This window comes from Poromitra crassiceps (assembly GCF_964638095.1).
Source record: "Poromitra crassiceps genome assembly, chromosome: 22".
Lineage (NCBI taxonomy): Eukaryota > Metazoa > Chordata > Actinopteri > Beryciformes > Melamphaidae > Poromitra > Poromitra crassiceps.
The window spans coordinates 3,884,862-3,910,859 of NC_139647.1; the positions used below are offsets into that span (position 1 = coordinate 3,884,862).

The following is a 25,998-nucleotide window of genomic DNA, read 5'->3' on the forward strand; positions in this document are numbered from 1 at the left end:
GGTAAGGCAGGCAGCTGCGTTTCACTTCCGGGTTTATCCGGTCCGGCGGTAAGGAGAGAGAGAGAGAGAGCCCCCTGTTGACACGAGTTTAGACAGACACAGACTTAAGAGAGCAATCTCCGATTCACATGGCTTTGGTCTCAGCTACTATTATAGGTAAGATGTGATGCATCAATATTGTAATTATACTGTTTAATAACAATCGAAAATCTTGCTCGTAGCTGCTTTAAACAAAAAAAATATATATATACATTTTTTTCTCTAACCTCTGGGGGCAGCGTCGTTTCAATGCTGTGCAACAGGAACTCGCGAGGCGCGGTCGACAGCGGAAGAAAATCCCTTCCCGCTCCCTGCGAGCTCTGCCATTGGCTCCAACCGACCGGCTCCGCCCATTTATTTAGGATTTCTTTCCCGCTCCCTGCGTGTCGCTCTCAAATCCCTCCGTCGCTATGAAACAACAACAACACCACCACTAGCTCCTTGCTAGTAGCAAGTAGCAACGTGCTACACTCTGAAAACGGTCATTTTTCTTTTGACTACACAGCTTTTCACAGAGATCGCCGACAGATTTCCGATGCGAGTGGAAAGTCTGTCTCGAGAGAGATGAAGGCGGTAGTAGTGGTTTTCGTCGTTGTGCCCTTTTTTCACGAGCCCGCGCGCAATCGTGACCAGCATGGACCCAGGCCTGCAATCTACCCAAACCAACAGCGACAGACCAAAGTTAGGCTACAATCTGTCACCCTACCATTTCAATCATCTCCCTCTCCTCTCCTCCCATCTCGTGCTCTCTCTCTCTCTCTCTCTCTCTCTCTCTCTCTCTCTCTCTCTCTCTCTCTCTCTCTCTCTCTCTCTCTCTCTCTCTGTGTTTTTGTGGCTTTATGTTGTGTTTATTCTGATGCTCCCTCATTTCCAAGTTTACAGCTTTATTACGTCTTTGTTTGAAGAAAACGCTGGCAAACACTGAAGTCCTATTTTCCCACGTGTTTTCATATGCTGCCATCGTGATAGTATCAGCTGTTTACCATCGGCTTTTTCCTTTTGTCACCAGCTTCTATGTGGTTTAGGGATGCCGGTGTTTTAAATGGCAAACGAATAAGTCTTGTTGTTTTCCTCCCATAGATCTGGCCTTGTTTAGTGTTTCTAGTGAGATGTACTTAGCGTTCCGTTTGCTCACCCAGGGTGATGGACTACCCCACAAGGTTGTTGTTGTGCTGAAAGAAACAAGCCTGCCGGTAATGAGCTGTGACCGACGGTGGTGGACCGTGGTACTGCTGCTCGGCTGGCAGCAAAAGCGTCTGCCCTGACAGATAGAAACCTTTTATCGTTGATTTGATGCCGAAGGAGCGAAAGCGTGACGACGTCCCTGTTGTTCACATGAAAGGCTTTGGTTTATCTGCTGCTCCCCCCAGAGGTCGTCTACGTCGGTGTTCCACATGTGTGATGAGATCTGTCGGCCGTGATGATGCCGTCATGTCTAGGTCAGATGATGACTGGGTGTCTGACTAGTGCAGCCGTAGATTCCCTGCCTACCAACAGGAGGGTCGCAGGTTCGAGCCCCCCGTGTGTTACCTCCGGCTTGGTCGGGGGTTGGTCCATACAGTCCAGGCACAATTGGCCGTGTCTGCGGGTGGGAAGCCGGATTAGGGGTATATGTCGCTGCGCTAGTGCCTCGGTCGGTTGGGGGCACCTGTTCGGGGGGGAGGGAAACTGGAAGGGGTGCGGGTTTGGGGATAGCGTGATGATCCTCCCACACTCTACGTCCTGCTGGTGAAACCTCCTCGCTGTCAGGTGAATAGAAGTGGCTGGTGGTGACTGCACATGTATCGGAGGAAGTAGGTGCTAGTCTACGGCTCCCGAGGATGGCAGAGGGGGTGGAGCAATGGCCGGGACAGCAGGGGGCATTGGCCAAACTCAATTGGAGAGAGAGCGAGGGTGGGGGGCCGTGGAATTATACCTCCACCCCGGGGCAGAGTGGAGGTCTTGATGGAGGTGGGGGGCCTCTTTTTATTCATTCTTTATTTCTCTCACACCTCCATGCCTTCTCCCTCCTCCTCCTCCTCCAGGCACGGGACCCATCCATATGAACAATGTCCAGTGTTTGGGGACAGAGCGCTCCATCCTGGACTGCTTCTACCAGGAAGTCCCACTGTGGACCTTCAAACACAACCAGGACGCCTCAGTGCGCTGCAACGTCCCCAAGACCGGCATGGAGAGCTCGGTATGACCACAACAACAACAACAACAACAACAACAACAAGAGACATTTGATATCCTGATTTCTGTTGATCATCCATCATCCCTTCATCCACTCTGGTTGCTTTCCAGGTGAGGTTGGCCGGGGGCAGAGTGGCGGGCGAGGGCCGGGTGGAGGTCCTGATGGAGGTGGGCGGCCGCAAGCGCTGGGGCTCCGTCTGCAGCGAGAGCTGGGGCATCAACGAGGCCATGGTGCTGTGCAGACAGCTGGGCCTGGGCTTCGCTGCCAGCGCTCACCAGGTAACTATCTCACTTATTAGAGTTATCTGACTTCAAAGTCATTCATTAATTATAGTTATCTGACGTACCCCCCACCCTTCTGTCTCTGCCCTGTGCCCGTACCCCCCCACCCTTCTGTCTCTGCCCTGTGCCCGTACCCCCCACCCTTCTGTCTCTGCCCTGTGCCCGTACCCCCCACCCTCCTGTCTCTGCCCTGTGCCCGTACCCCCCACCCTTCTGTCTCTGCCCTGTGCCCGTACCCCCCACCCTCCTGTCTCTGCCCTGTGCCCGTACCCCCCACCCTTCTGTCTCTGCCCTGTGCCCGTACCCCCCACCCTTCTGTCTCTGCCCTGTGCCCGTACCCCCCACCCTTCTGTCTCTGCCCTGTGCCCGTACCCCCCCACCCTTCTGTCTCTGCCCTGTGCCTGTACCCCCCACCCTCCTGTCTCTGCCCTGTGCCCGTACCCCCCCACCCTTCTGTCTCTGCCCTGTGCCCGTACCCCCCACCCTTCTGTCTCTGCCCTGTGCCCGTACCCCCCACCCTCCTGTCTCTGCCCTGTGCCCGTACCCCCCACCCTTCTGTCTCTGCCCTGTGCCGGTACCCCCCCACCCTTCTGTCTCTGCCCTGTGCCCGTACCCCCCACCCTTCTGTCTCTGCCCTGTGCCCGTACCCCCCACCCTCCTGTCTCTGCCCTGTGCCGGTACCCCCCCACCCCTCTGTCTCTGCCCTGTGCCCGTACCCCCCACCCCTCTGTCTCTGCCCTGTGCCCGTACCCCCCACCCTTCTGTCTCTGCCCTGTGCCCGTACCCCCCACCCTCCTGCAGGAGACCTGGTACTGGCCTGGTGACCCTAACTCAGCCGAGGTGCTCCTCAGTGGAACTCACTGCGTCGGCACAGAGCTGTCAATCCAGCAGTGTCGCAGGAACAACCATGTTCACTGCCCTCGAGGAGGCGGGACTAAAGCGGCCGGGGTCACCTGCTCAGACAGTAAGTCACGCCCTCTTAACTCACCTGCTCAGACAGTAAGTCACGCCCCCTTAACTCTCCACCTCCCCCTGTCTTGACTCTCTGGCTGCCTGAATCCCAGCATGACCACTAGGGCTGTGCACATTTGCAAATACTGTTAATAAATTTAATAAATTGGAATGAAAATTTTTAATCAAATAGTTTTGACAATAGTTTTGACCACTGAGTTATAATCAATATAATGTGATGTACATATTATTGCTCTACCCAGGTGGTATACAACACTTTGTTTTTTCAGCTCTATTGCAAGTATTGCGATATACTGTATCACAATATATACACAATGTATCACCCCATGTATCGTGTGATATGGTATCGTGAGGTCCTTGGCAATACCCAGCCCTAATGAGCGCTCTTTTTTATTGGTTTATTTGCAAAATCTTTTTAACAGAAACAGGCAAAATGAAAACATAAAATAATGTGCGAGTAGAGGAAACGGGCTTATGCAGGGTCTCTACCTCAGAAAAACAATATTCATAATCATACGAAGCATAACAAATATTCTCTTGCTCTCACCCCTTGCTCTGCTGCAGCGGCCCCAGACCTGGTCCTGGACGCCCAGCTGGTCCAGGAGACGGCCTACCTGGAGGACCGGCCGCTCCACCTGCTGACCTGCGCCAACGAGGAGAACTGTCTGTCCTCCTCCGCTGCCCGGATGAACTGGCCCTACGGACACCGCCGCCTGCTGCGCTTCTCCTCGCGCATCATGAACCTGGGCAAGTCCGACTTCAGGCCCAAAGCCACCAGGGAGAGCTGGACCTGGCACCAGTGTCACAGGTACAGCATGCCACAGGGGCCTTGTGGAGGTTTGACATGGCACCAGTGTCACAGGTACAGCATGCCACAGGGGGCTTGTGGAGGTTTGACATGGCACCAGTGTCACAGGTACAGCATGCCACAGGGGGCTTGTGGAGGTTTGACCTGGCACCAGTGTCACAGGTACAGCATGCCACAGGGGGCTTGTGGAGGTTTGACATGGCACCAGTGTCACAGGTACAGCATGCCACAGGGGGCTTGTGGAGGTTTGACCTGGCACCAGTGTCACAGGTACAGCATGCCACAGGGGGCTTGTGGAGGTTTGACATGGCACCAGTGTCACAGGTACGGCATGCCACAGGGGGCTTGTGGAGGTTTGACATTGCCTAGGTATACGGTAGCCTGACGCTGCCAGATGTTTCACGTAACCATGGGAACGAGTTGCTCGCAGAACCCTTTCAAAGGGCAGGCACTTAAGAAAACTGGCAGGTGATTGGAAGAACCATCTGTCTATCACGTCTATCACGAGCTCGCTTCTCGCTGGCGTCACACCTAAAGCCCGCCTCTAGCTGCCTCATAGGACTCTGATTGGTGCAACCCACTGGTGGTTCAGATTCAAACTAATAGATTGTAGCGTGGCAAGATGGATTTATCATGTGATCGTGATCTCGTGATCTCACATGAATATAGCTGCCTCACAAGGTTAGGAAGTGTAAATACAATCGGAAGCTCAGATTGTATTTACACTTCCTGTTAGTCTCTCAAGCCAGACGGTCTCTTCTGCATAAGGTGAATATGGAGTGTGGGGAGTTGAACTGGTTCTGCAGTGAGTAGACTATATGGGGGTTGTTCCACCAGTGCGAGGGTGTCGCGGTCGCCCCTTGTGGTCATTCTAAGTGTTTTTGTGGGAAGCTGTGGTTTGGAGTGTCCTGGATTTAGCCTGAGCGACCGTGTGGTGCGTAGAGGGGTGTGGTGCGTAGAGGGGTGTGGTTTGTAGAGGGGTGTGGTGCGTAGAGGGGTGTGGTTTGTAGAGGGGTGTGGTTTGTAGAGGGGTGTGGTTTGTAGAGGGGTGTGGTTTGTAGAGGGGTGTGGTGCGTAGAGGGGTGTGGTTTGTAGAGGGGTGTGGTGCGTAGAGGGGTGTGGTTTGTAGAGGGGTGTGGTTTGTAGAGGGGGTGTGGGGGGCTGCCAAGAATAATGGGACAAAACACCTGTGAACCTGCACAAAACGGGATTGTTCGCGCATCAATGACATCATCGCCTCCATGGCGGATAATTCAACTCATATTTAATTTGAGTTGAATTAACTGCCAGCTGAGAAAACACGTGTTGGACGTGTGATCTTTTACACCAGTGAATAAAGTACATGTGTGGTTTGACGCGGGGAGCGAGCGTAACGTTCCACACAGTTTGACACATAAGAGCCTTATTGTCTGTCTGTGCGTGCGTGCGCCTTAGCAATATTGAGTCTGTTCGTCTGACATAGACGCCATATTGTCCTGGGGTTCTACTCGTAGCACATTCCGCTGCCTCTCAGAAAAACGCTCCCGGGCGCAGGTCTGCTAGTTTCTTGTCAGATGACGAGAGCACTTTCGGGGCCTGTCGTCACGCGAGAAGAAGGAGCCGTTTGAAGGCCACAGTGTCGGCTGTGTGAGACGTGTTCCCGGTACGTTACGGGCGGCCCCAAAACCAGTGTCGTCGTCATCCCTCCAGATTCATCAGGCGCGCTGCAGCACGTGTCCGTGGAGAGGACACGCCCCCGCCGGCCCGGGTGTCGAACATAGGACAGGGTCGGCCTCGGTTTAGCTCCGCCCTCAGTTAATCTCTTACAACAACACATGGGAGCTATACGCTATGTGTTTCAAAGGCCTCCATTCACGCAGAATGGGTAAACAGCAGCGCAACCTAGCCCGGCACTAAAACAAGCTTCTGTGAGAGGTGTTAGCGTGACGCCCACACTCGCGTTCACCAAACTGAGGTCATTTAGGCTACCGGCTATAGGGAGCCAGTGTTCCGTTTAGCGTAAATGCACGCGCCGCGCGTATGAGCACACACGCATACACTCTCACACACAGACACACACAGACACGCACACACACGCACACACACACACACACTCTCTCTTTCTCTCTCCCCCTCACTCTCTCTCTCTCTCTCTCTCTCACCTGACTCTCTCCTGTGTTGTCCCAGGCACTACCACAGCATCGAGGTGTTCACCCATTACGACCTGCTGACTCTGAATGGCACCCGGGTGGCAGAGGGACACAAGGCCAGCTTCTGTCTGGAGGACACCTACTGCCCCGAGGGTAACCCTCACAAGACTCACAAAACACACACTTTACATCTCTTTTTCACCTAGAACGTCTCAGAGGTTTTTACTCTGTGGTTCATGTATTAGATGAGTCGTTTTTATTTGTATTCGCATGGATCAGTTGTTGTCATAGGAAAAGAGATGATATACAGTTAGTGCAATTCAGGAAGCTAATGGCTAACAACAAGCATTTGAGCTTTGAGGGTGCGATTGATGTTGCTGTGTGTGTGTGTGTGTGTGTGTCAGTGTTGTGTTGTGTTACTGTAATTTTACTACTTTCCCCATTAACGCAACACATTTTTTAAATAGCAATGTTGCTATGTTACAATTTCGGCTCCAAAATTGTAAAATGCTAACGTTTTAGGTTAGGGTGTCGGGAGAGGTTAGGTTTAGGGTTAGAGTTAGGTGTGGGGGGTGGGAGAGGTTAGGTTAGAGGAGCTGGAGCTGGCTAAACAGGTTGTATGATACTTTTTTGGAGGGGGTACCGAAAGCAATAGTAATGTAACGAGTAACGTAACGAATCACTTTTGATGCCAAGTAATACGTAAAGTAATTGTATTACCTTTTAAAGGAGTAATAAGTAACTTACATTTCACGAGTAACTTTTCCAACGCCGGTGTGTCTGTGTGCGTTAGGTCACCAGAAGCGTTTCTCCTGCTACAACATGGGGGACCAGGGCATCTCCGTGGGCTGCTGGGACACCTATCGCCACGACATCGACTGCCAGTGGGTGGACGTGACCGACGTCCGGCCAGGAGACTACATCTTCCAGGTCAGGGGTCATCTCATGTCCTCTCTCAGTCCTCCCTGCTGAGCGGATACATTTGGAACAATAAGTTCTCTCACGTCACACACACACGTGATCTTTGATCAAACGTCAGGATGTTTGCGCGCCGTCAACAGAGTGGCTCTTGGCTGGCTGGCTGGCTGGTGGCTCACTCACGCTGTGTTTCTTTGTGTCTCAATAAAACAGCCAGACCTCCCTCTAGTCACCGCAGTCCTCTTCTCCCTCTCTAGTCACCGCAGTCGTCTTCTCCCACGTCTCTCATTACCGTGACCCCGCTCAATCAGTCGTGTCATTGTGGGCGCTAGAGTCGAACACATCAAGGACTCCGTTTCCCATTATGATCCACCCCCCCCATTCAGAACTACTAATCCCAGCATGCCATGCAGCAGTTCTCAGACCTCAGCATGCCGCCAATTACCTCCCAGCGTCTGATAATTACCGCTAATCCTTCCGAGAGCTTATACACTCAATCGGGCCCTTGGTAATTACACCTGTTTATTGGAGGCGGGGTTTATTGAATTTACAGTACAGTAATATACCGTAGGCAACGACTGACGCGCTCACACTTTGCACGCATATGCGGAGTGGATGTATTTTAGGCATGTGAAGCGGGGCGTAATTATAAAGTGGCACCTTGCCACAGTTATGCGCTGTGTGTAGGCGGCTGGAAGGAGAGAAAGAATGATAGGGGGAGAGGAGGGAGGAGAGGAGGGGGAGAGGAGGGAGGAGGGCAAATGAGTAGAGAGAGATAGATGAGAGAGGGAGAGGTGGGAAGAACTACTGGAAGTGAAAAGTTCAGGTTGAGTTGAGGAGACCCAGACTAAAGGAAACAGAACTTGACTTGACTTTATTTGTTTATTTATTCAGGACAGTACACATTGATGAACAGTTACCTATACAGAGTCATCTGATAACTATGTCGGATTTAGCTAAAAGCTAATTTGCATCCGTAGTCCTCAAGACATAAAAACATACACGATAAAAGACAACATCAAAACAGAATCCAATAGGAAGAAGAGAAAAAGCCACTAGAAACAACAACAATGTGGCCAAATAGACATCATAATGTCTAAAAAAATAAAAAGAATGCGTGGGATAAAGGTACAAAATTACAAAAGAATCATGTGCAAGGGTAGAGACACATGAGGGCTAAATAGTTATGGTTGGTTATGGTTGCAGTGTTGATTTATTTTGAGCCATTCCTTGAGGTTTATTTTGAATGTGGGGCATTCCCTTATTGCAACTGGGATACTGTTCCAGATCTTCCCACCAGTTATAGATAGGACATTGTTACCGAAGGCGGTCCGTCTGCGGGGAATCTCCTCTCTGGCGCGCCCTGGTGGTCACGCCTTCTACGGTTCTCTGTTTGAGAAACTCACCCAGAGGAGGTGGTGCGAGACCATGAAGACATTTGAACACAAAACAGGCGGATCTAAAAGTTATAAAATGTATCGAAATCTAGAAAATTGTGCTTTTTCAGGACATTACAAATGTGAAAGGAGAGTGGCTTTTTATCATAGATTTTTAGAGCTTTTTTGAAGAGAGATTCCATAACCAACTTCAGTTGAGAAGAACGAGACACACAGATTAGCCAAGCAGCGGGTTAGCAGAGATGAGAAGTAACTAAGTATAAAGACTTATTTTTACTTTTACTCCCTACATTTTAACACAACTATCTGCAGTTTCTACTCCTTACATTTTAAAAACAGGCTAGTCACTTTGCACGACAGACAAAAACGATGGGACGTTGTTTGTCTGTCTCTCTCGTCTCACGCTCTCCTAGCTTTCACCTTTTTTGTGGAAAAACCATATCACACAAATGATTAATCAACATTTAGTCTTCATACAACTCAGAACATGTTTAGAGGGCATTTTCTTTTAAAGTTTAACAGTCTTCGAATTATATGAATATGACGTGAGTTTCAGTTAGCTTTGCGCAGAAACAGCCTGTAGCAATACTTTTTTTACTCGTACACTTTATTACATTTCAGAGCCTGTACCTTTTTTTACTTTTACTTGAGTTAAACAAGTTGAATCAGTACTTCTACTCTCACCAGTCTTTTGTAACACAAGTAACTGTACTTCTACTATAAGTATCATGCGTGTACTTTTCCCATCTCGGCTAGTTTAGTCACCAAGGTTGCGCCAGTGGAAAACACAAACAGTTTTTACAGCTCGCTCTGCTCTGTTGGTGCATTTATGTAGTAAAGTCGGGGATGATGCCCCACTCTTCTCATCCAGAGAGATGAAGAGATCCTCCCCTTGAAGCACGCAGAGCTAATTAAAGACACCAATTACCCAAATTAACGATGGCCTCCCTTTAGTCAAACAGCACCTGGCTGGTCCCCCCCCCTCCTTCCATTAGGGACGGCTAATTTGCCACCAAGGAATGTCTCCTGGCCTGTTTCTATTTTTATAGCCACTTTCTCACTGAGTAACACATTCCGTCCGCCACGCCACCGGCCCTCTGCGACAAACTCCTACACTTAAGTTCCAACGCTGTAATTTACCCCCCCGAAAAATAAAGAGACAGTTTTTGTGCATTCACTAAGTTTTTCAAAAAGTTTTCTAAAAGTGTTTTTTTTTTAAAGTGTACTTTGCCCGTGTGCGTTCCCTCTGTAGCTGTTTGTGAACCTGTACTTAAAGTGGGTGTAGCAGTTTACAGAGCAGCTATTAGAGTAAATGTCTTCTCAGTATTATCACCAGAGCGGATTAAGAGAACGCTTGTATCAGCAGTCTCTGCAAATAACACACTATTAGTACAATGTATGGCAGCACTCTCAGAATAGGAACAATTTCAGACGCACAAACATGCTTATGGATAACTGCGCTGTTGCAACAACACACTTCAATTTCAGGCCTTTTCCACTCGACATTTGAGGGCCTGCGCTTTGGTGGAGCTGTATTCACTGTCCACCAGCTACATCACATCAAACCTCAGCAGCGAGTTATCATGTTCTCCTTTTTTAAATTTGTCCAGATTTTTTTTTATCCAATGTTTATCCCCCATTAGTGCGAATTTTTGAATTTATTTATCCTGGTTGCTACTCCATCCTCTGCCGATCTGGGGAGAGCCGAGACTGGCTCCATGCTTCCTCCGAGACATGGGCAGTTAGCCAGCCGCTTCTTTTCACCTGACAGGGGAAGCTTCACCGGTAGGACATAGCAAGTGGGAGGATCACGCTGTTCCAACGAGTTCCCCTCCCTCCGAACAGGCGCCCCTAACGACCAGAGGAGGCACCACATCAGCAACCAGGATATTGCATGTTTTGGTGAGGGGTTCCTATATGAAGGAACCCCCCAGGGGGCACGGGGAGAACATGCAAACTCCACACAGAAAGGCCCTTTTGACGACCCCACCCGGGCGGCGGACACTCGTTCAGTGCTCACAGCGTCCCATGGTGGGAATCGAACCCAGGACCTTCTAGCCGTGAGGCGACAGCGCTTACCACTGCGCCACCGTGCCCCCCCGAGTTATAACGTTCTGCGTGGGTGCCGATGTCTTCGTCACACTGCACAATTCTCCGTACAAGTTATAAAACACTTTTACAATGGGGCACCGCTTTCCTTAAAGATCTCGCAGTGCGTTTCGTGCCGTGCGTTGCCCTGGTAAAAGCAAACGTTTGTGACCACAGCGTGTTACAGTCCATATGCCCGGCTGCCGTCCAGTCGTACCAGTTGAATATCATTCTGATGCAAAGTCCATGTGAATGGTGTAGTGTATAATGGTGTAGTGTATAATGGTGTAGTGTATAATGCTGTAGTGTATTTCAGTGTATAGTGTATTTATGGAAAAGTCATCCCGGCTTTTTATGGATGTGAAGGGGATGGACTATAAAAACAATCCCAGCCACGAGTGCCTTTTAATAACAGTGCCTCCGACAATTTTACATCCAACTGATCTTTATTTCAAATGGCTTTCTCAGCGTGCGGACGGAGGGAGCGCACAGTCTCGCTCCTCGTCTCGGGCCTGCTGGAGATATTGGATGGAGGAGAGAACAATGAAGTGATAAACTCTCTCTCTGTTTTCTAATAAACGTGTCTGTGGTGATGATGAAGCCAGCAGCTGCGAGTCAGAAGGTCACACCACACACGTCCGGCGCTGTGGTAATGACGACGGCAGAGGGCGTCACCTGTGTGTGTGATTGTGCTCCGTCACAGGTGGAGGTCAACCCGGCGTTGGACATGGCCGAGTCCGACTTCATGAACAACGTCATGAGGTGTCGATGCAAGTACGACGGCCACAGAGCGTACATGTATGGATGTCACGCAGGTGAGGACCAGGAGCTGTCCCCTGTTCTCTGTCCCCTTGCTCACTCTCTCTATGGCCTGATCCAAATGTCCAGACTTCATCGCACTTGCAGACTCGTGGACTTTGCGGGCGCGTTCCCGGGAAGTCTGCTGAGGGCTCCAAAACCACAATCCATTTCTGCAGACTTCCAGAGAGTCCGTTTGCGGGTGCAGACTTCACTGTTTTACTTATCCACAATTAATTTTTCCACTTGCTGAAAAACAAAACAAAAACGACTTATTATAAATGTGTACATTAAACAATTGTTTTATTAAAACATTACTTGAATCGTGACGGCCAGAAATAATATTCAACCACATCATGACACAGAAATATGCAGAATTACAGTCTTTAGGCGTGTCTGTCAGCGGCTTGCCGTCTCTCGTCCTGGCAGACTTTGACGTGATGGCATTGAACACGTCACAGTATGTACGAGTGAAGTCCCTGAGGGCGCAGGCCACATGCCTGGATGCTGGACATTTTGGATTGGCTGTATTTATCCCTCCTGATGTCTAACTTTGTTCTGTTCTGTTCTGTTTGTTTCTCCTCAAAGGAGACGCATACAGTGCAGAGATTGAAGATCTGTTTGAGCACCAGAGGCAGATCACCAATAACTTTGTGTAGCCCGGTGCGGAGGCCTCCCAGAGACTGCTCAGGGTGGGCTGAGGTCCCCCAGGCCCCATGGCCCTCAGGACCTCTGGAGCCACAGCACCAGAGAACCACGCACCATGGCACCTGTCCATCTCCTTGGCAGATGTGGATGACCTAAGGATCAGTGCATCACATCACAGAAGAGACCAGCACAGAGACTCCATTCTCATCTCGAACAGCCGTCGACAACAAGAGTGTGGAACAGGTGCCATATAGGCTCAACACATTTTCACTCCAGTTAAGTCAGAGGAAATTGGATATCGATTCAAACTATACTGTTTTCTGTGAATGTGGACTACTAGTAACTTAACTTTGCTATTCAAAATGTATTACGTATAAAAGACCTTAATGTCACTAGAGCCAATCACAGAGACTAAACCCGGTGATGTTGGGAAGTGTCATTCCCACGCTACATATAGAGAAGTATGAAAACAAATATTTGGATTTTAATTATATTCTGTAGAAAAAACAACTTTAGTTGCTCTCATGCAAAAGTGGCTTAAGGTACTATAATTGGCTCTGTTCTTTTGTTGGTATTATTCTACTCAGATTATTTACCTATTGGATCGTGTATAGCTGTTACATTCTTTCACCATTGGTGCTCGTACATGATACTGTATGTTTTTATATTAACCTCACTACATTTCAGGAAAAGTGTTGTACAATGCATTTTCTCATCCTTTTGACAATTCATTGGGTATTTTATGAATGCTTCGGTGTTGTGTTAACCAAATCATTGCTTCTAAAAACTGTAGTCAGCCTCCTTAGTTTTCTCCTTCTCATCTAGTATTGATGTTAGAAGAGGTCAATTGATTTTTTTATTATTGAACGAAGCACTTTATTTTTTGAACATCAGTATTCTAATATTTGCCCGCCCTCCCCCCTTTTTTAATTTTGAATTCGCCCGCAAAATTTGCTTTCTAGGATGTTACTGTATATTTCATCCACAAAAAATGCAACTTTTATTGTGTTTTACATTTGAGCAGGTGAAATCGAAAAGCTTGTGTCATTCAGTTTTCATATGAAATGTACTATTTATACTGTAACTTTATTTATTCATGGGTTCCACACATACAACAGCATGCTCAGTAAAGGGTTCGTTAGCTTTTGACTTCAAGTCACAATACGGAACGTGCTTCGGCATAATTGTCTACTTAACCTGGTGATAAAACATGACTTCATACTTATCATCATCAGACATTTCAGAGATATTGAAGCAACTGTAGCTGTTGCAGTTTCTCCCTGCGACCTTTCTGATGGGAGTGAACGCACGCCTGAAGAGAAGCCACAGCTTTGTGGTCGGCAGGCTGGGTTTTCAGAGCGTATAAAAAGCCTTTTAATTAGGTCTGTTTGGGTTACAGTTAGGTTTACACTGAGGGGTAGGCCTCTATAGCGTCTGTGTGGCTTAGAGTTAGGGTTACACTGAGCGGTAGGCCTCTATAGCATGAGCTGTGTAAAGAAACGCTATGAAATTGTTGCATATATCAGGGAAACAGGGAACTTTGATATGTCTCTCTTTGCACGAGCAAATCGAGAGATTAAGATTTTCTGAGAGAGAGAGAGAGAGAGAGAGAGATGGGAAGAGAGAGAGAGAGATGGGAAGAGAGAGAGAGAGAGAGAGAGAGCAAGTCATATATTATAGGAAAGGAGAGAGAATGGAGAAACTTTGATGCAGACATGCGGAGATTTTTACTAGCGGCGACCGCACGCTGGCGTTTGGAGCTCCCAAAGAGAACAACATGTTTGTCTGCGACGAAAAAGAAAATCCAGTTCTAGATTGACGCTCCGGCGCAGTAAACGCCAAACCCCCTGTTTTCATTTAGCAGCACCGGCCCTCGCTGCACATGTCGTGTATCCCGCTCCACATCTTTGCTGAATCAGTCGCTTTTCTCAAACCCAAACCAGGATGTGACGCCATCTTTCTTTACGGCATGAACGACGAGTTGTGCTCGTCTGAATCACGGCTCTTTTACTCCATTAGTGCCTTTGATGTGTTTGGCTTATTGTCCTTAGTGGTGAGACCTGTTAAGATGCTTTTCTAATGGCCGCTTTCCAGGACACAAGTCACCAAGTCACTCATAAAGACCAGGGCCAGACTTCATTAATTCCTTTAGCAGATTCCTCCTTCCTTGGACTCCCGTTAAGGAGCCCTACAAACCAGTGTGGCTTTATTGGAATCAGCTTTTATAATCAAAGCACACCTGTATTTCTTCAAGTAAACATAGTGACACATAGGGCTCGTTATCCTTTGAAAAATTATGCTACCAGTACCCTTAAAGTGACACACATACCAATAGATTACTTTATTATTATTATTATTATTATTATTATTTTATCAAACTCCGTCACATACACCGACAATCGACTCTACCACCACAGACTGTATGGGTTGTAGCTGCTGCGGGAGTGGGCCAATCACACGTCGTATGAAATCGAAGAATGCTTGCACTGATTGGCTGCGAGAAAAAACATTAATAGTATATATGTTTTTTTAGATCCAAAAAGGATAGAATGCAGGTATCGTTTGACCATACCCAGCCCTATAGTGACAGTTCCCACCAGCCTCATTACCATACCCAGCCCTATAGTGACACTTCCCTCAGCCTCATTACCATACCCAGCCCTATAGTGACACAGTTCCCTCAGCCTCATTACCATACCCAGCCCTATAGTGACACAGTTCCCTCAGCCTCATTACCATACCCAGCCTTATAGTGACACTTCCCTCAGCCTCATTACCATACCCAGCCCTATAGTGACAGTTCCCTCAGCCTCATTACCATACCCAGCCCTATAGTGACACAGTTCCCTCAGCCTCATTACCATACCCAGCCCTATAGTGACAGTTCCCTCAGCCTCATTACCATACCCAGCCCTATAGTGACACAGTTCCCTCAGCCTCATTACCATACCCAGCCCTATAGTGACAGTTCCCTCAGCCTCATTACCATACCCAGCCCTATAGTGACACTTCCCTCAGCCTCATTACCATACCCAGCCCTATAGTGACAGTTCCCTCACCCTCATTACCATACCCAGCCCTATAGTGACACAGTTCCCTCAGCCTCATTACCATACCCAGCCCTATAGTGACACAGTTCCCTCAGCCTCATTACCATACCCAGCCCTATAGTGACAGTTCCCTCAGCCTCATTACCATACCCAGCCCTATAGTGACAGTTCCCTCAGCCTCATTACCATACCCAGCCCTATAGTGACAGTTCCCTCAGCCTCATTACCATACCCAGCCCTATAGTGACAGTTCCCTCAGCCTCATTACCATACCCAGCCCTATAGTGACAGTTCCCTCAGCCTCATTACCATACCCAGCCCTATAGTGACAGTTCCCTCAGCCTCATTACCATTTGAAGTTGCAGATCAAAAATGTGTTTGATGAGACTTGTGTATTGTTTTGTGCTTGTGTACAGTTGCTATTGACATTACTAACATTGGTCTGTTCTATGTGTTATTTAATTTTGTATGCCATTCCATAGCTTAAGTAACTCATATACTACTTTGGTTCATACTCACCACCCTCATCATAATACTGTATATCTACTTACTGTATGTGTATCCATGCTGTAGACATAGGCAGCATGGGGATATGGTTGTACATGGCCAGTTAGACAGCCAGTTATCTTGTTATGCCTTCATTGTACATGTATTTAAGCTGAGAGTGTGAGCTACAAGGTGCTTATCTACAATCATATTCATAAAAACAAAAGCTGTGCTCTCAGGGACTTTGACCTCGAAGTTAAAAAGAGAACTTCATGCGATGTGATGTGATTTGGCTTGCCTTTAGCTGTGATACATACATGACACCGGATGAACTGTTTGTCGACAATCTTACCAAAAAATAATCTTTATATATATTATACACATGTTCTTCATCTGTTCTTGCTGATATCAAATTCTATGAACGTAACAGACATTGTGATATGTTTGCCTTGGGGATAACAAGGATAACTGACACTGGCTGAGTTGGAGGGGGATTTCAGTCGAAGGACAAATTGCAATCCATTTCATTCATCATTACTGTGAATCAATAAAAACGTCATCACACACAGAGCTGTCTTCTGCTTCCTGACCAGTGTTTGGCAAGTTACTTTCAAAATGTAATCTATTACATATTACTAGTTACTTTCATTTGAAAGTAATACTTTACTTTACAAAATGACTGTCTGTGTAGAGTAACTCGTTACTTATTACACTACTTTTGCATTACTTTCACCAAAACAACAGCAGCAGCACAATGACATCGCCGCCCCGGAACCATCCTGAAAAATAATTTGAAGTCAGCAACACCATCCAAAATTCTAAATGTTATTCTTTTCCTTTGTTATTGTCATCTATAGTGGTTATTTGCATAAAAACACGCAGTTTGATTAGGAAATGATTGCATCTTTTTAAATATGTGCTTTGATTTTTTTTTCAATTTGTAACTTGAGTTACTTGACAAAGTAACTGGTATCATACTAAGATCCTATAAGTAATAAGTTATATTACTGAGTTACTGCTAAAAGTAATATATTACATGTAATATGTTACTTTTGTAATGAGTTACGCCCAACACTGTTCCTGACTCATCACACACAGAGCTGTCCTCTGCTTCCTGACTCCTTTTCCAAATGGCCGACGCTGCAGGATCTGTTGGTGATAAATTGGCTCAAATTAACTTCAGGCACTACACCAAGAAGCAGTGTTGGAGACTCAGGAGTAGTTAACTACTACTTCAATTACTATTTTTATTTTTATTTTAACAATATATATAAACAAAAATGAACAAGCTCAAGGAAAAAACCATACATATATCAACAGTTCTCATAATGTGGTGCTACCATCCATATAAGGTGAGAGATGTCGTGCATCACCAGCCGGGCAAGTCGCCCACCGCCCCTAACCTTGTCGAGGTAGGATAGAAACGGCTCCCAAATAGTTAGAAACTTTTTTTTAAGTGAGTTGGTTCTCAGGGATCTGAGCCTCTCCATCCTTGTAACAGAGATCATGTCCGTCAACCACAGTGGGGAAGAAGGTGAAGAGGGGGACTTCCATTCCTTCAGAATTAGTCTCTTGGCAACAGTTGCCCCCCAGTGTCAGAGACTGTTGCACAGCTGTGGGGAAGCCCAGAGAGGGAGGATGGCGAGTTCTGCCTCCGCCTGAAGGGTGTTCAATTACTAGTTTAACTACAATTTGCGGTATTTGGCTGGTAGTTTAACTACATTTAAGTCTCAGTAGCTTTTTCAGTAGTGAACCGCTTTGGGTCATGTAGTAGTTACTGTAATTACAAACATTCCATAGTATTCTCATGATGGTTTTTTTTTGCCATACAATATGGCACAATGCCACAGCTCATTGGTTGCGGTTGTCATGTGATGATAGTCACCTGCTATGATTAAAATCACCTGGCTGTGGCGTTTTCCCTGAACCTGCTCCAGTACATTGGAGACAAGCCATCTTGCGGGAAGTTCTGCTCAGTCTGGCACTCAGGGGATCGGGGGTCTGTAGAGGTTCAGAGACGGGTGGAATACCAGCACTTTATGGTATATTTTATTTAGGAGGTTTCTTCTAAAATGTCCAGGTTGTCCAAAGAAAACCCTTTCAAGTTGTTAGCTTTTCTGTGACTAAATCATAAGCAAATAATGCCCCCGTGGGAAGTGAGAAATTTGCCAAACTATTTCAGGAAGGAAAATATACACGCAAAAGTGTCCAGGAATTAATGACTAAATCCAAGCATATCAAATTTGGTAGAGGTGGGTCAGCTGTGTCTGGAAGGAGAATGTCCTCTTCTTAACAAAAGTGTGATTTGATCAGAGCTGACACGTCCACCCAGTAAGAAAACAGCTGAGCTGTGAAGCGGTCACTCACATGAAAACACCAGTCAATACTGAGATGAAACAGCTGCCGCATGGGCAAACAGGAAGGACTACTTGAAAGCAGAGCAGCTGGTGAGTGGACACACACACACACACACACACACTCAACATCCTTTCACGCCCTGGCACAAATCCACAAATATCAGCATATATTGCTAAGACACGTGTAAGTACTGTATGTAGGCCTACTGCAAAAAATTACTTTAACTTTGCAAGTTACTTTAGTCTCCTATTCACTATTCAAATCAAATGTTCACTTGTTTGAGAAGTGTCAGCATCTCCAAATAGGCAAAATGAGGCAGCTGGATCACGATCCAGCGGCACCAAGACAACACTTGAAAATATTGAAAAAAAGTTGATTTGCGTAGGGGAATCGGATTCTTTTATTTGCTTTAAGGCAGTGCTTATCAAGCGTTTTGATATATAAGGAGCCCTCATAGTTCATTCCACGTTAGAGCCGCAGAGCCCATCTGATGAGATGTTGTCTCTCGGAGCCAAAGCGGATCATATTTTTGTATTCTTAGATTTGATTGAGTCCAGAATTCGTAGCCAGTGTGTTACCCAACTGTGATGTCACTCAGGAAGTTGTGATGTCATCAGTGATGTCACTCGAGCAACTGTGATTGAACTGTTCAAATTAGCTAAGTGTGTGGGTGGGCGGTCTCTGTCTGTCTGTCAGTCATGAAAGTGATGGAAGTGACATCAGTGAGGTGGTGGGTAGCGGTGTAAGTCACGTTTTGTGTCACAAAAGTGACAGAATTGGTGACATCGTCACTTCCTGGGCTAAAGTTGGTGCGGTGCACAATTTCTCAACTGTGATGTCATTCAGGCAGTTGTGATGTCAGCACTGATGTCACTCGAGCAACTGTGATGTAGTATGAGCTGATGGTACAGTTGTATGCTTGCGCACAGTTGCACAGGCGCCCAACTGTGATGTCAATTGGAGAGCACGCACAGTTGGACTGTGATGTCACTCGAGCAGTTGTGATGTCATCAGTGACATCACTCAAGCAAATGTGATTGAAGGGCCGATGGCGCACAATTGCTCAACGCACAATTGCATAACTGTGACGCACTCAGGCAGTTGTGACGTCATCAGTGATGTCACTCGAACAACTGTGATTGATGGCGCACAATTGTCCAACTGTGATGTCACGGGCACTCTCCAGTCTCCACCCTCTGGCGCGCGTACCGCACAAGACTTCTAGTGATAGAAAAGCTGGTTGAAAATGGGCCGAGTGAGTGTTCCTTTAAGACTGAGCCACTTGCAGTGTGTGGACAAACGGGATGATCTTTTACTGCAGTGTGTGGACAAACGGGATGATCTTTTACTGCAGTGTGTGGACAAACAGGAGGATCTTTACTGCAGTGTGTGGACAAACAGGAGGATCTTTACTGCAGTGTGTGGACAAACAGGAGGATCTTTACTGCAGTGTGTGGACAAACAGGAGGATCTTTACTGCAGTGTGTGGACAAACAGGAGGATCTTTACTGCAGTGTGTGGACAAACAGGACGATCTTTACTGCAGTGTGTGGACAAACAGGACGATCTTTACTGCAGTGTGTGGACAAACAGGAGGATCTTTACTGCAGTGTGTGGACAAACAGGAGGATCTTGTGTGGACAAACAGGAGGATCTTTACTGCAGTGTGTGGACAAACAGGAGGATCTTTACTGCAGTGTGTGGACAAACAGTAGGATCTTTACTGCAGTGTGTGGACAAACAGGAGGATCTTTACTGCAGTGTGTGGACAAACAGGAGGATCTTGTGTGGACAAACAGGAGGCGCAACACAGCCCATACCAATTGACGCCACTGTGGGAAGCTTATCAAAGAGGAGAGAAAAAACCATTTGACAAAAAAAAACAAGTCGAGGAGAAAAATAAGCGAGCTGCATTCATAAACACTCCGCCACCCTGTTCTCATTTTATCCTTACAGACCCACTTCCTGTTTGCAGCACGTGTTTTTATTCGGGAGGCCCCATGCCGCCCCACCCTGACCCAATGGGGACTGTGTGTGCTTTCTGAATGACAGACCTGTCCCTACAAGCTACAAGGAACCCCCGCCCTGTCACACGCACGCACGCACGCACGCACACACTGGATAACGGGTTTTTTGCATCACCTCTTTTGGAAGCAGCGTTCCATGGTTTATGATGGAGACTGTAAGCGATGAGGAGGGATTATTGCGATCAAACTCCAGATTATTGAGCAAGAATGTTTGTGCTGGAAGCCACATAGCAGCCGTATGATCACATAGCAGCCGTATGATAAGAGGTTTTCACTGTTTCTCTGCTGCCTTTATGATAAGTGGCTTTTTAATCACACGTAGGAGCCGAGGACGTCTGCTTAGATAGTCAAAAGCTGGTGAGAACGTTGTTTGGATTTCCTTTCATTCTTCAGTGAGTTACCTGTTTTCAGTATTGTGCGTGCGTACAGTATGTGCGTCCGTGTGTGTGTGACTGGACTGGAGCCACACGCACAAACAGAGACTTGACTTGAGCTTCCTCCTCAAAAGACTTGAGAAGCGACTCGGTCTCGAGATGTGCGACTCGTGAAGAATCTTCATCTTTAACCGCAAGTGTAGTGTGAGGCCATAGGCATAGAACAGGCATCATGGCACAGGTGCCACCAATGGCACGCGAAGGGTTAACCAAGTGGCATGGCAGCGCACAGTAGCAAGTGCGCAATTTTATTCTTTTTGTAGAAATGAAGTGGCCTGCCAAATTACCATTTCACAGCGAGTTGCAGTTGCACAACATGTTATTTTCCACTACACAGCACAGAAACTGCACTCCTCAGAGTATTCGACCTCCACCTCTGCCGACACCGGTTCCCTCAACATCCTCATCCTCCTCAACCTGAGTGCAACCTTCCATATCGTGAGCCACAACATCTTGCTCTCCTGACCGGAAGACCTCGGTATCAAAGGCACTCAGGTGGATCCGCTCCTATACCTCTCCAACCGTTCTCACTTCATTTCCCTCCACAACCACTCCTCGGTCTCTTCAAGTCGAGGTGTTCCCCAAGGTTCTGTACTCAGTCCACGATCCTGTTCGTCCTTTATATCCTCCCTCTCGGTCAGATCCTCCGCCATTTCAACCTAGACTTCCACTGCTACGCACCCCATCCCCACCACCCACCCCTCTCTCCGATCAACTCCTGCCTCTCTGCTGTAAGTCTGGATGCAGCAAAACGTACAACTCAACAATGGAAAAACTAAAATCAACCCATCCACCATTGATGGCACCACTGTCTCCCCGTCCTCCCAGGCACGCAACCCCGGCGTAATCCTCGACTCCACCCTTTCCCTTGAGCCGCACATCCGTCAAATCCTCCTTCTTCCATCTCTGCAATATTGCCAAGATCTGCTCCTCTCTCGCACAGAGCGAGCATCCTCCACAGCATCAACATCAGCCTCATCAGTAGAACCACAACTGGTCCAGAACTTCTCACACACAACAAATCCTGGCACCACATCACCCCTGTGGTAAAAGAACTCCACTGGCCTCCCATCTCATAGCGGATCAAGTTCAAAATCCTGGTCATCACTTACAAAGGCCTTGAACGACGGACTTGCCTTGCAGAACTCTCCTACCAACCCTCCCGGTCCTTCATATCCACCACAGCTGACCTCTCCACCACCAAGTCCAACCTCTGCAGCTTTGGGGACAGAGGCTTCTATCAGTCAGCTCCCATGGCTCTGGAACTCCCTCCCCCAAGAAATCAGAATCTCAGAATCCCTTATATGAGTTTTGCAGTCCTGCATCAAGACCCATCTATCTCCAACACCTTCTCTTAGTCCCCCCTCGCCCCATCCATCCTTGTCATGTTTGTCCGCTGTCTGTTTCATTGACGTTGCCCCCGTAGTGTTTAATGTATATAGTGTCATCTTCATCTGCCCCCCCCCCCCCCCCAGTGGTTAGTTAGTATATTGTGTAAAGCGTGTTTTTTTGTGAATAGCGCTATTTATTAAGTTCCATTTATTATTATTACTCCTTGGAGTGCATGTAAAGCATCAGGTCAGCGACACGGTGGCTGTAGCCGAACTCATTGTCGTACCAGGAAATGAGCTTGACGAAGTTGTCGTTCAGGGAGATGCCAGCGCCGGCGTCAAAGATGGAGGAGTGGGTGTCGCCAATGAAGTCAGAAGACACCACCTGGTCCTCGGTGTAACCCAGCACCCCTTTCATGGGGCCGTGTGCCGACTTCTTCACGGCTTCCTTGATCTCATCGTAGGACGCAGGCCGGGACAGACGGCACGTCAGGTCCACCACTGACACATCGGCTACTGGCACCCTGAACGCCATGCCGGTCAGTTTGCCGTTGAGGTCGGGGATGACCTTGCCCACGGCCTTGGCAGCACCAGTGGAGGCTGGAATGATGTTCTGGTGAGCACCGCGGCCGTCGCGCCAGGCCTTGGCACTGGGACCATCCACTGTCTTCTGCGTGGCTGTGTACGCATGGATCGTAGTCATCAGAGCCTCTTCAATGCCAAAGTTGTCATGGATGACTTTGGCCAGGGGGGCCAGGCAGTTGGTGGTGCAGGACGCATTGCTGACGATGGTCATGGACGGGTCGTATTTGTCCTCGTTCACTCCCATGACAAACATTGGAGCGTCGGGTGAGGGGGCGGAGACAACCACACGCTTAGCTCCACCCTGGATGTGAGCGGAGGCCTTGTCCACGGTGAGGAAGACTCCGGTGGACTCAACAACGTACAGTGCACCAGCGTCGCCCCAGGGGATCTCTGTCGGGTTCATACACTGGAAGACAGAGGTGGCGTTGCCATCGATGACCAGCTTGCCATCCTTGAGGGCGACCTCGCCCTTGTAACGGCCGTGGGTGGAGTCATATTTAAACATGTAGACCATGTACTCCAGGTCAATGAAGGGGTCGTTGATGGCCACAACCTTGATGCCTTTCTGGAGGCAAGCCCTCAAGACCAGACGGCCAATACGACCGAAACCGTTGATTCCAACACAGAGATTTGACATCGTTGCTGGGCAGCTACAACAAGCGCCCTATTATAGTATTGTAATTGCTTGAGTGACATCACTGGTGACATCATCAGAGTGCTCGAGTGGCATCACTGGTGACATCACCAATTTTCTATACATAAGGATATCATCAGTGATTTATGACAGACACTGATGTCATAGACATTGTGACATCATCAGTGATGAACGTTCAACAATCAAGCAATTGCGATGTCACCAGTGATGTCACTCGAGCTGTCATCGATGACAATGGCATCAGTGATGTCACTTGAGCAATTGTGATGTCAACGGTGATGATGTTGTCAGTTTTGATGACATCAGTGATATCCCTCGAGCCATTACTGTATGATGTAAATGGTGATGAGGTCATCAGTGATGTCACTTGTGCAATTGTGATGTCATTGGTGAAGATGTCATCAGTGAGGTGATGTAATCAGTGATGTAATCAGTGAAGATATCATCAGTGATGTCACTCGAGCAATTGTGATGTCATCCGTCATCAGTAATGACACTTCATATCAAAAAGGTTGCCGACCCCTGGCATAGAAGAACCATGTCTGGTTCCACAAAGAACTTTTCAAGACACTTATGGTTCTTTGGTCTTCAGTTAAAATTGGCAGCAGTGTGTCTATGTCACGATTATAATGTCATCAGAGATGTCATCAGTGATGCGACTTGAGCAAATGTGCCAATGGCGCACAGTTGCATGATGGCGCCTAGAGGTGGGTGGGCGGTGTCTCTCTGTCAGTCACGATTTTGGGAGCCCGCGGAGCGCGCGTTTTCCATAACTGCAGCCATGGCGCATCATCTCCGTTCTCCAGAGTCTCCACCCTAGGAATCGGGCCCGCGTAGCGCACGAGAGTAGTAGTATATTTGTGCAATTGCAAATGAAGCTATAAGGGCAGATAAACAAAAACACAATGCAGGTGTCTAAGTAAAGGAGTGCAGACATGGTTCTTTAAAGAACCTTCTTGGTCTGAAAGCTTCTTTGTGGAAGCAGAAATGGTTGCTCTTTGGCACCTTTATTTTTCTGTGTAGGCAGGATACATCAGGCCCTAACTCATCAGTTAGGATACATCAGGCCCTACCTAACTCATCAGTTAGGATACATCAGACCCTAACCCATCAGTTAGGATACATCAGGCCCTAACTCATCAGTTAGGATACATCAGGCCCTACCTAACTCATCAGTTAGGATACATCAGAGAAAAACACATTTACACATTCAATTCCCATCTCAGGCCCATTGAAAGAGTACATCACTGAGGTATAATGGCTCATGTGTTAATAGAGAACCAATGAAAATCCAAATGAATGAATTTGATCTACTTATCTCTAGTGCATCTATCTAATGTGCTGTATGCACATACTGTATAGGTATTGTGTGTTTGCACTTGCAGTGTGTGTGAGGGGCCAGCCTCCTCTCCTCTCCTCTCCTCTCCTCTCCTCCTGTCCATTACTCTCATCTCCTCTCCTCTCCTCTTCTCTTCTCTTCTCTTCTCTCCTCACCTCACCTCTCATCACCTCTCTTCTCCACTACCCTCCTCTCCTCTCCTCTCCACTAGTCTCCTCTCCTCTCCTCTCCCCTCCTCTCCTTTCTTCTCTCCTCTCCTCTCCTCTCCTCTCTCCTCTCCTCTCTACTACTCTCCTCTCCTCTCCTCTCCTCTCTCCTCTCCTCTCTACTACTCTCCTCTCCTCTCTCCTCTCCTCTCTACTCCTCTCCTCTCCTCTCTCCTCTCTACTACTCCTCTCCTCTCTACTACTCTCCTCTCCTCTCTCCTCTCCTCTCCTCTCTACTACTCTCCTCCCCTCTTCTCTCCTCTCCTCTCTCCTCTCTACTACTCTCCTCTCCTCTCCTCTCTCCTCTCCTCTCCTCTCTACTACTCTCCTCCCCTCTTCTCTCCTCTCCTCTCTCCTCTCTCCTCTCCTCTCCTCTCCTCTCCTCTCCTTTCCTCTCCTCTCCTCTCCTCTCCTCTCCTCGATGAGATTTACTGCAAACAGCCCTGTGAGAGAGTACACATGCTCTGCCCAGTCTCAGCACTGCACCCTGACAATTACTGCTATATATACCACTCCAAATGAGAGCCATGAAGCGGCCTGATTATAGGGTGGAGCAGTAGCACAGAAGGGGGAGAGATGGGGCAAACGAAGAGAGGGCGAGCTGAGAGGGAAGGGGAGAGAGAGTGAACGAGAGAGGGGGAGAGAGAGAACTGTATGAGGCTTCTTAGTGATGGAGTTGCTACTGTGCGGTTACTGTATATTGTTCCATGCACGTTCTTCATAAATCATATTTTACGACGGGCTTCATTTTAATCTGAATAGCATCAATTTTCTGGAAGTGTGGGAGATGGGATGAGAGGGGGCAGAGCAGGAGATGCAGCAGCACCCTCTTGAAACTTTTTCTGTGCAGAAAGCCAAGGTGAACGGGACCTCTGTCTGTTTCCACTCAGAAGACGTTGTGACAACCCTCCTCCCTCCAACTCTTTCACTTTTCTATCAATTGCCCAGCAGCAAAGCTATAAATGTCATAAGAATATAGTGCACATGGTGTGTGCTACAATAGCATTTCATAAAGAAATGCTGCCCTCTTCTGGGAGTGAGGGGAACGACACACATGGAAAATGAATGGAGGCAAAATAAGAGCATTTTCAGCAATGGGGGGGAGATTGAGATGGATAGCGGTTCATCAGCAAAAGTGCAGTCTAAGATTTATAAGCTAAGATCTCCTTTGTGTAGGCCATAGATTTATAAGCTAAGATCTCCTTTGTGTAGGCTATAGATGTATAAGCTAAGATCTCCTTTGTGTAGGCTATAGATTTATAAGCTAAGATCT

General features: G+C 47.8%; 1 protein-coding gene and 1 pseudogene across 2 annotated transcripts in view; one reads left to right on the forward strand and one right to left on the reverse strand.

Moving 5' to 3' along the window:
* loxl4 (lysyl oxidase-like 4) overlaps positions 1-16,356 on the forward strand; it is a gene marked incomplete at its 5' end in the record, with an annotated part of 43,044 nt that extends 26,688 nt beyond the window's left edge. The window contains 8 exons of the mRNA XM_083658434.1: positions 2,064-2,218; positions 2,326-2,493; positions 3,298-3,460; positions 4,033-4,276; positions 6,443-6,558; positions 7,199-7,335; positions 11,512-11,623; positions 12,195-16,356. Coding sequence (XP_083514560.1) covers positions 2,064-2,218; positions 2,326-2,493; positions 3,298-3,460; positions 4,033-4,276; positions 6,443-6,558; positions 7,199-7,335; positions 11,512-11,623; positions 12,195-12,265 — 1,166 coding nt within the window. The 3' untranslated portion in view covers positions 12,266-16,356. The remainder of the gene's footprint in view (positions 1-2,063; positions 2,219-2,325; positions 2,494-3,297; positions 3,461-4,032; positions 4,277-6,442; positions 6,559-7,198; positions 7,336-11,511; positions 11,624-12,194) is intronic.
* A 5,801-nt stretch (positions 16,357-22,157) lies between these two features.
* LOC310796190 (glyceraldehyde-3-phosphate dehydrogenase 2 pseudogene) lies at positions 22,158-23,162 on the reverse strand (annotated as a pseudogene). Its single transcript has one exon. The product of its transcript is annotated as a glyceraldehyde-3-phosphate dehydrogenase 2 pseudogene (transcript).
* Between the last annotated feature and the right edge of the window lie 2,836 nt (positions 23,163-25,998).